The sequence below is a fragment of the Thalassophryne amazonica genome, chromosome 5 (genome assembly GCF_902500255.1).
Source record: "Thalassophryne amazonica chromosome 5, fThaAma1.1, whole genome shotgun sequence".
NCBI classification, from domain to species: Eukaryota; Metazoa; Chordata; class Actinopteri; order Batrachoidiformes; family Batrachoididae; genus Thalassophryne; species Thalassophryne amazonica.
This window is the reverse complement of record NC_047107.1, coordinates 130,934,119-130,944,518: the sequence shown is the minus strand read 5'-3', so window position 1 is coordinate 130,944,518 and position 10,400 is coordinate 130,934,119. Positions and strand designations below refer to the sequence as shown.

General features: G+C 39.8%; 1 protein-coding gene across 1 annotated transcript; it reads right to left on the bottom strand.

The window, feature by feature from the left end:
* Positions 1-1,872: 1,872 nt before the first annotated feature.
* On the bottom strand, positions 1,873-8,520 carry LOC117511368 (zinc finger protein 213-like). The gene is made up of 2 exons (XM_034171411.1): positions 8,387-8,520; positions 1,873-5,093 (listed from the first exon to the last, which is right to left on the bottom strand). Exons 1-2 carry the CDS (start codon positions 8,454-8,456, stop codon positions 4,078-4,080), a joined length of 1,086 nt encoding a protein of 361 aa, XP_034027302.1. The 5' UTR covers positions 8,457-8,520; the 3' UTR covers positions 1,873-4,077.
* Between the last annotated feature and the right edge of the window lie 1,880 nt (positions 8,521-10,400).

The window sequence follows — 10,400 nt, the reverse complement described above, 5'->3', positions numbered from 1 at the left end:
TCATATGGCTAGCATACTGGTACAGTTTTGTTTTACACTTTTTACTCTTTTAATTCATTTTATTAGTAAATGGAGCGTACCGCGACCTCAACTTTACCTAAATTCTGGGTCTTTTAGTGAAGTTTAGGGCTAGTGGCCGGTGATCTGTTTTTTCTTGTTGTTTAATGCTGACAAATTATACAGTATTTTTTGTCTTTCTGATGCCTGGTTCTGTTTTTTCTCTGTTTAAGGTGCAGCTCCATCCAGAGATGGGAGTTGTATTCGTGTTGGCGATCCTCCTGTCCTGTGCACCAACAGCATTTCTTGTATATTCGTCCATGAATTGTTCTGTAATTTATGTTTGTAGCATGGCCAAAGCAGAGGGTCACCCCTTTGAGTCTGGTCTGCTTGAGGTTTCTTCCTCAGAGGGAGTTTTTCCTTACCACTGTTGCTCTGGGGGTTGGTAAGGTTAGACCTTACCTGTGTGAAGCGCCTTGGGGCGACTCTGTTTTGGCTCTATGTAAAGGGAAATAAATTGAAATTAAATGGAAATTTACCGTAATTTCATGCTTCAATCGTTATTTATTTTATTTTTGTGTTGTGGCTGTCGATCAGTGCTGCAGCCACATGAACAGATAGACTCCACAACTTCCTCGTGTCACATATGTATTTTTACAAAAAGGTAGTGGAGCGAAACATACAGAACCAAAATGAATGAAACAATACATAAATCATATAACAAACTACTTTTTTATAAAGTGGGGCAAATAATCAAAGCCACATGAAGTCCAGTCCACCAATGAAATGACAAGGATCTATTTATTTGCAAAAAAAAGCACAGAAGTCAAAACAAGAACTATTTGTCCCCATTCTTTTTTTAAGTGGTTGTCGTCCATTTTTTTCTGTGCATCACTGCTTCGTTCAGTTTAGGAGCATTTTTCTCTCATGAAATAAATTCTTGTTTTCAGTGTTAAGGCTGTGTGTGCGTGTGTATCTTAATCCAGATTCCTTCTTCTTTTAGTGTTGTGTCATTTCTCATTGTTTTTGCTCATACATAGTGTTTGATGGCATTGTAATGTTTCTACTACACCAATCACACACCTGTTGGTTTCCTGTTTGTTTTATTTTGTGCATGATTCTTCTTCCAGTTATGTACTTGGATTATCATACATGGATTCTGTTGGCAAAGACCTGTTCTTGTCTGGTTCTTCAGATATTCATCCGCGTCAAGGCCACGCCCACATTTCACCTGGCTGCCACAGATCATTGATTACTTTGGAGACATGGGGAATGATCAGGTATCTGGCTGGGCGGTTGCCATCCAGGATCCAAGGTTCTATGTTGTGTTGTGGACCAGCAAATGTTTCCAGACCGGACCTATTTCTTAGTTCCATTCATACCAACATGAAAAAGGACCTAAACGAATGTTATTTCACTGAATCAGGATGCTGATGTGCTTAGACTCACCAAATCCAGTGACAAATGTGTCTGAATTTTCCAAAACCAGTTTTATAATCCAGGATCAAATGCGTTGCCAATGAAAACACACTTCTGCTTTCCAATCCCATTCACACGCACTGGCTACACTGTTGCCAGATCTCATAAGTAACATCAGTCTTGATTTCTTTTTAGTACATTTTCTTTAAAATGTTGAGATTTACAAGCAGTATTTTTTTTTAGATTCTTTTCCAAATACAGTTGGATACAGCAGACCATCCAAAGGAAGTCCTTTGTCAAATTGTCAACACGCCTTTAGAAGGAATCTGCTGCTGATTGGATACTGAGGGTGACTGGCTGATTTAAAAACATACATCCATATTTGTGTCCAAACAAATTTTTTTTTTTTTTTATAGTTCAAAATTTTTATTAGTTTTTGATAATTATCCAGCATTAAACAATATCCTTGAACAGTGAAAGGAAAAAAATTATGGGACAGGCAGTGTCGGTCATAAATGATCAAAACACAGATGTTCTACTATAGGGAAGGCAGTCATTGAGTCCAGGACATTTCACCAATTTTCACGTTTACATTATTTCTTCTACACATATATTCTTTAAAACTTTCCCATTGTTCATCAACCCCCGTATTGCCTCCGTTCAATCTCATCAGCATTTTTTCATATGCAGTTGTTTGCATTATTTGAACCTTTCAAATAGCCAGTGTGGGAGTTTGTGGTTCCTTCCAACATCTTAGAATCAGACGTGCGCAGGTTAATAGACCAGCTTTCAGTATTCAGAATTTAAATTTATTTTAGTGTGGCACTACTGATCTGTCTCCAAGGAGATGCAGTCTCAGGGATCTTGGGAGTTTATAGTTCAACCAGTTTCCTAAATAGTCCAAAATGATTTCCCACAGAGGAAAAACCTTTGGACATTAAACATTGCATGTATGTGCGACATTCTCCCTTACATTTCCAGCATAAATCATCTCCCATTAATTTCATTATAGAAAGTCTTGCAGGAGTATAATAATATCTGTGTATTATTTTGTACTGAATAAATTTACTCCTGGTTTCTCTGATGTACTCCTCAGTGTTGAAAAGAATTCCTCCCCATGTTTTTTCATCCAGTGCACAACTCTGGTCTTTTCCCATATTCTCCTTAAATAACCACAGTCCTGGTTAGTCTTCCACGGTCATATCTCGTACCACTTGGATGCTTTTTGGGATGGTGGTGGCAGTTGTATGTAACGCCTGATTATGTGTATATCTCTATTTACAGAAACCTTTTCTTTAATGCAGTGTCTAATCTGTAAGTATTTCCAGAAGTGTCCTCTTCCATCCAGATTAATTTTTTCTCTTAATCGCTCATAAGAGAGAAAACTACCCCCCTCAAACAGGTCATCCAATATTCTGATACCTTTTCTCAACCACTGGGCCCAATAAATTGTCTGTTTTCCTATTTTTATTTTAGGATTGTGCCAAATAGATGCATATGTTTGGGTGTTGTGGGAAATTTTTTATTTATGTACTTCCTGCCAAACTTTCCTGGAGTGTATTAGAATTTTAGCCACATTGAGCCACAGGGCTTCAGTGGGTTTAAAAGGCCAAGTAAGCTCTTACTCAATGAGAATCCAGTCCAAATCATAATTTGCTCCACCCCAATGTTTTGCAAGTTTCGCCATTTAAAAAGAGGTACTGTAATAAAATATGTTTGGTAAAGACAAGCCCCCTTCTTTCTTTGGTTGGTATAGTTTCTCTATGTGAATTCTGGGTTTCCTTCCAACCCAAAGAAAGCAATTTATCATCTTTTTATATCTTAACAATAGTTGTTGAGGGATGCATATAGGTATCATTACGGTTAGATAATTTATTTGTGGGGCAACAACCATTTTAATTGTATTTATTTTCCCCCAGTGTTAAATTGAGCCTGCTCCAGTTATCCAAATTAACTTTTATTTCCAAACAAAAATGTTTAAACAATAAATTGTCTCAAATTAATTGCTGAGCCTCAGGTTTTACTGATTTGTTTCAATCGCATGATAATGTAGTCCAACGCCCCCAGCAGAGAACACAAAATAAATAATTTCTACACATTGTCAAGAGATTCTCCATTATCTGGATGTAGTTCATCCCACATGTTAAAAACAGCTGTCAGTCAAACTGACAGACAGGATGTGACATCAGAAACTGAACGTCGGTCAGAGATGGCTGAGAGTCCAAACAGTGTAAATGTGCTGCGATGAGGTGCGTGGAGGCGGTCCTTCGTGAAACATGACCACACAGACGTGGGAAAGAAATCAAACAGCGTTAAAAAAGGACACACAGTTCCAGAGCGCTCAAGACAAACACAAAATCTTGATTCTGTCTGTGGATTGTGGCTCCGCCTCCTCAGGCTCAGGGTCAAAGAGTGCAGCCCCGAGTCTCCACAATCAGTTAATCATCCACAATGACCGAGCAGTTTCCCTTAAAGAGACGACAGTGATGTGGTTTTTAAAGTCATTAATGTCACCTTGAGAAGTGGGAGATGTCCATTAGTGAGACATGTCCATCAGCGAGACATGTCCTGCAGCAGGCAGCCGGCCCTTCGTGTGACCTTGTTTCAGATGCTGATACACAAAACATCGACTCAGACCCGAATATTAACAAGCAGAAGACTTTACAAAGGATTAATGTCAGCGTCTGCAACATCAACACACTTATGGTTTTTCAAATAAGATTTTCTACAGTATTTTTTCCCACAAACGCTGCAACGGAACTTTTTTCCGGTGTGGACTGTCATGTGGTTGGTCAGATGAGTTTTTTGTGTAAAACATTTATTACAAACGGAGCAGACATATGGTTTCTCTCCTGTGTGAACTCTCACGTGTTTGTCAGCTTGTCCACTCAGGCGAAAGCATTTCATACAAAATGAACAGCTGAAGGGTTTCTCTCCTGTATGACGTCTCATGTGTGACTTCATATCCCATTTGTACCAAAACCTTTTCCCACACTCAGAGCAGCTGAATGGTTTCATGTCAGGACTAGAACTCTTATCAGGGCAAGCAGTGGTTCTGGATCTCAGATCCTGAAGGCCAGCGCCGAGCACGTTTCCCACTAATCTCCGCTCTTGACTGAGTTCTCCATCACTCAGGTGAGGTGAGTGGAGGCAACTGACACCTGGGGCAGGTGTGAGGAGAGTTGGGAGAAATGGAAAGCATGCTGGATTCTGGCCCATGGCAACAGAGTTTGAGATGCACTGACTTACAGAGACACGGTCCTTTCTGGAAGAGTTCAAGCCTGACTGAGCATCTCTGGACTCCTTCCAGTCATCACTGTTGTCAGTGTCTGTATCAGAAAAATGTGGAGTCTTGCCACCTGCAACCGGATCTGTGGTTGTGCCTGGTTCTGGTCCTCCACAGTCTTCCCCATCAGCTTCTGATTTCATGTGTTCCACTGATCTGCTGCCTCGAAGCTCCACCTCCCTGCTCTCCTCCATTTGGAGCTGAAGAAGCTGTGATGACTGTGGATTCTCTTCATCTTCAGTTTTCAATGTGAACTTGATGACATCATCCTCCTGGAGTTCTTGAAGCTGCTCTTCCTCCTGACTGGTCCAGAGTTCCTCCTGTTCTTCTTTAATATGTGGGTGATCTTGGTCCTTCTGGTCCTCTTTAGCTCCCAGTACCTGCTGCACATCTACAGGTGACAAAAACAAACTTTATGGTTCAGAAATTATCGCCAGTGACCTCAGAACTTTACAAATACATCTCAAAAAATTAGAATACTCTGAAAAACTTCAATATTTTTGTCAGTTTATTTCAGAAAGTGAAAATTTTATATATTCAAGACTTATTACGTATAAACTAAAATGTTTCAACCATTTTTTGAAAGCATGCATTACTGGCTACAAAGTGTACCCACGACTGACTTGATTAGCAAAAACAAGCATAATTCAAGGTTTCTGTTTGACTTATTCAAGGACAGCCACCTGTAAGTTTCTCTCCATTTACTGCTCAAGATTTAGAGTTTTATATTATTTAAATGTAGGTTATTTTATAGAAAAAATAGAGGATATCTGGTCAAACATATCTTAGCATTCCACCACTAGAGCCTGCTACTGGCATGGATGCCACCCCTGCTAGGACGCCACAACGTATCAGTTTTGACACGGTTCCACTGTTGTGTTGCAACTCACAAATTCTGCTCAACACGACTTGTCTTTTTGACCCGTTGTTGACTAAACTGTTGAAGGATCTGTGGGCTACACCTGTCATTAACCTCGAGTTCTCTTCCTAATCAAACCTATTCTAAAGAAACCCAATCTGGAACCGGGTTTATTGAAGAATTACAGACCGATACTGAACCTGTCCTTTTGCTGTAAAAACCTTGAAAAGTGGTTTCATAGCAACTTGTGGACCATCTTAGCCCCATTTAGAATATGCAAATCCACAGAGACAGCACATACTAAAGTGGTGAATAATCTGCTTGTGATGGCTTCTGATACACCAGAGTGCTGCTTTTGTTCAACATTAGTGCTGCATTTGACACAATCGATCATCGTATATTATTGGATAGGGTTAAGAATTATTTTGGGATTGCTGATGATGTTCTCATGTGGTTGACTTCTTACTTATTGAGTTGCTCTCAGTGTGTCTTGCATAACAACATTACTTCAAAGCTTGGTTCAGTCAAATATGGACTACTGCGGGGGTCCATTTTACGTGTATATCATATTCATTCATTACACAAAGACTGATATATTTCAAATGATTATTTCTTTGTGTGCAGGTGCCAAGTCCTGTTGGAAAATGAAATCTGCATCTCCATAAAGTTGGTCAGCAGCAGGAAGCATGAAGTGCTCTACAACTTCCTGGTAGACGGCCGCGTTGACCTCGGACCTCAGAAAACACAGTGGACCAACACCAGCAGATGACGGGGCACCTAAACCATCACTGACTGTGGAAACTTTACACTGGACCTCAAGCAACATGGATTCAGTGCAGGTGTTTTGAGTTAATTAGCTAAGTAGACTGTCTTCAATATTAAACCTTTTCACAATATTCTAATTGTCTGAGATACTGAATTTGGGGTTTTCATTAGTTGTCAGTTATAATCCTCAAAATTAAAAGAAATACACATTTGAAATATAGTAGAGAAGCTTGAATCTTCGACTGGACTGGGTTGCTTGATGTGAGGACGTTTCGCTTCAAATCTCAGAAGCTTCCTCAGCTAAAATTCTTGCTCTGGTAGTCTGACTTCTGTCTTGACTCTTGTAGACTTCTTCTCTACAAGAGTATCATGTAGTCTCTACAAGGATATCATGTGTTTTTTATGCACAGCGCTGATCTGTCAGTGTGTGATGGATCATGCCGTGCACACAGTCAGTGGTTGCAGAAGACTTTTCTGCCTACTGGTGTGGCCCCACCTGGTGCGTGACATCATCTCGATTCCTTCTATTGTTTACATGCGCTGTGAGACAGCAGAACTCTGAAGCACCGGCAGTGCATTCTGGGAAGTGTAGGCGGATGCCAGGGACATTATGGGAAACTACGAAACACAGAATGTGAGGATGCTCTCCATGGTACAGCAGGAACAAAGACACAGACAATCTCAGGTTGATGTTATTTTTCTTGAGGATTCTCAGAAAGTGGAGTCTTTGCTGTGCCTTGTTTACCAAGTGTGTGGTGTTCCTGTCCCAGGTCAGTTTCTCCTCTATGTGGACTCCCAGGAAACCGAAGTCCCTGACCCTTTCCACACAGCACCCCCCCCCCCCCCCCCCCCCCACACACACACACACACACACTCCCAATGATAATAGGCTGAATGTCTGACATGCGAAAGATTTTCACCATCTGTGACGTTTTCTGGACAACTGCCGAAGGACTCTTAATATCAAACTCTTTCTGTTCTTGTTTTGCATATTTGATGATTATTTATTGTACTTTATTTATTTGATATTAGGGCATCTGGTAAGGATGCCTCCTGGGCGCCTCCCAAGGGAGGTGTTCCAGGCATGTCCATCTGGAAGGAGACTCAGGACTAAGTGGAGAGATTATATCTCCACACTGGCCTGGGAACACCTCAGGATCCCCCAGTCAGAGGTGGTCAATGTGGCACGGGAAAGGGAAGTCTGGGGTCCCTTGCAGGAGCTGTTGCCCCAGCGACCAGAACCCGGAAAAGCGGTTGAAGATGAGTGATGAGTGAGTATTTACTGTTTGTTTGATTGCCCCTTGGAATCTGGTCTGCTTTAAGTTTCTTCTTCTTCTTCTTAAAAAAACAAACAAAACAACAACAACAAAAGACCCCAAGGAGTTCCAGATTCAAATTCAGACAACTTTATTGATCCCAATTCATTTCACACCCAGTTACCTCAGACAAAAATACAGCAATGAATCCACAATTATTACTAGTTGAATGTAATAATGGCACACATCAGAATTAAAACAACCGCACATACATACATTGGACTGGTTATGTACACTAAACTTTGAAACAGTCCATCTGAATTGAGGCGATGTGAGTGTGTGTGTGTGTGTGTGTGTGTGTGTGTGTGTGTGTGTGTGTGTGTGTGTGTGTGTGTGTGTGTGTGTGTGTGTGAGATTTGGTGCTATAGAAATAAATTGAATAGAAAATACTTTTTTGGACTGTTTTTACTCTTTCATGTTAAAAATGTTATTTTGTTGGTGTGAATCCAGGATAAGATCAGCAGATTTACACATTTAGCTTTTACTCAAAGCACAGCTTTGAGCTTTATTCTACTTTTTATTACTTCTTTTTTTGTTTTAGATAATTTATACAAACTGTGTGTTGTGCAAATGAAGCTGACAATTCAAGAAAATGACTTTTATTCATGTCATCTATGACGAGGTGCCTCTTTTTTGTTGCCGTTTATTTGCTTTAAAATGAGCTTTTACTTTCGTTTTTTTCATGTTTTTGTCTAAGCTAGCACTGCTAACAGGCTACTTAAGCTAACAACAAAGAAAACAAACCTGCTGTCCGCTGCGTCACTTCCGGTTCTGAAGCCACGTTCGGATGTTCGCGGTGACAGAATTCCATCATTTATTTCGATCGTCTGCGTTGTTGTTTAAGAAAATCGTGTTTCGACACTTTTTCTGATCTCGCCTCCATTTTGACGATCGTTTTCTTCTTCGTTTTTACACTTTAACGGTACATTCAACGCATGGGCGCTTTACTGCCACCTACTGTTACGGAGTGTGAATGTACCTAAATCTACGATTATCCAAAAGTGTACATATTTTCCTTTATTTTTCAGGGAAATATCACACGGATGCCGCACATTTGGAGTGGAAATATACAGAAATGTGTAGGATTTAGTTCAGATCTAGTTGAATTAAATAGATTATTTTGGAGAAGTAATTCCTTAAACAGCAAAAAAACATCTTGGAGTTAACCCAAATTCAAAGAACATATAATGAGGACAAACCCTGCAGCATCTGCTGAACTTTAGAGCACCAGACGCACGGAAAGAGCAATTTAGTTTTTGGTTAAGTGGTTGACCTCCTGAAATTAGACACAACTCAGAACCTTCAGAATCATTCTTTGCTGTAGCTGCTCCAAAATTGGTGCAACTTTAACTTTTGACCCCTGTACCAACTGAAATTGATATTTGTCACCTTTTTGCTGTTTTTACTCCATAACATTCAGTCATATATTGTCTAAACTATACCTTTTGCAATCCTTATGATCAGACAAATAACGTGGTGTAGTTTTCAATATGATTGTAACATTTTTAAATGTTGACCCCAACCTGGCTACAGCTGCCACCTTGGATGGCCACCATACATTTGTGTTGGTCATGGTGTACTGAGGCTGAATTATGTCATCCTTTAAACCTTCCCGGAGGACCCCAAAGTGTTCCAAAGCCATCCGGGAAATGTAATCCCTCCAGCATGTCCTGGGTCTTCCCAGGGTCTCCTCAAACGGACGTCTGTGGAAGAGGTTCCTTCAGAGACCACGAAGTGGCATCCTCACCAGATACCTGAACCACCTTTGTTTGTTTGTTTATTCCAAGTCAACATAATATATAAACAATAATAATATAAACAATATAAACAAATAGTACAGTTTTATGTACACACTTGACACTGTTCATAAAATGGTGAAAAGAAAAAAGAAAATTAATAAAGACAAAAAAAGGTATAAATGAATTAACATAACACAAACAGAATCAACTTGGAAAGGAGTGGGATGAAGACAACTTATTGACTCCCACCCCCAATTAAATTAAATTACTTAAATTACATGGTTGCTGTCATTTTGAGCTTAATATTTCATATATAATATATAAAGCATATAAATAATACAATTATATATGTATGTGAACACACACACACATATATTATATATATATATATATAATATATACACATGCGCATACACATATAAACGTAACATAATACAATACCATAGTAATATAACACAGGAGTGAATAACAATTACACACTGGACAGTATAGACAAAATAACACACAACAGAGGACCAGACAAGACACACAAGGAACACATGTCGTATTTATTATGATGATTATTATTATTACTGTTGTTGTTTACCCTGCTTAGTTTGAGGTGCTTGAGATGAGTGCATTAAAACCACAGGTCCTTGGTGAGGACCTGCTAAAGCATGGGGTTATATGAGGTGCAATTAAAACCACAGGACCTTAGTGAGGTAATATCCTGAGGTTATCCCAAGACGTTACTACCCACTGGTCCTGCTAAAGTTTGATGTTGGTGCATTAAAATGGCAGGTCTGACAGTGAGATGGTCTCTCAAGGCAGGGGGCTACCCTGGAGTACCATCCCTAGAGACCTGCCAGGTGTGAATATAGAGATTTGGATGTTCATGGATACTAAGAGAGAACAGAACCAGCAGCATGACAGATGGCTCACAACACCACAGAAGTACAAACACACACACAAACAACAAGGACAAACACACACACACACAAACATGTTGGTTATCAATCTAATCTGTGTTATATTCATAT

What these genes read in the sequence shown, in the direction of transcription:
- LOC117511368 (XM_034171411.1), bottom strand. Translation starts at nt 8,456, where the DNA reads ATGATGGAATTCTGTCACCGCGAACATCCGAACGTGGCTTCAGAACCG. An exon ending in AGTGACGCAGCGGACAGCAG is followed by an intron (nt 5,094 to 8,386) that starts GTTTGTTTTCTT and finishes TGTCACCTGTAG; the next exon opens with ATGTGCAGCAGGTACTGGGA.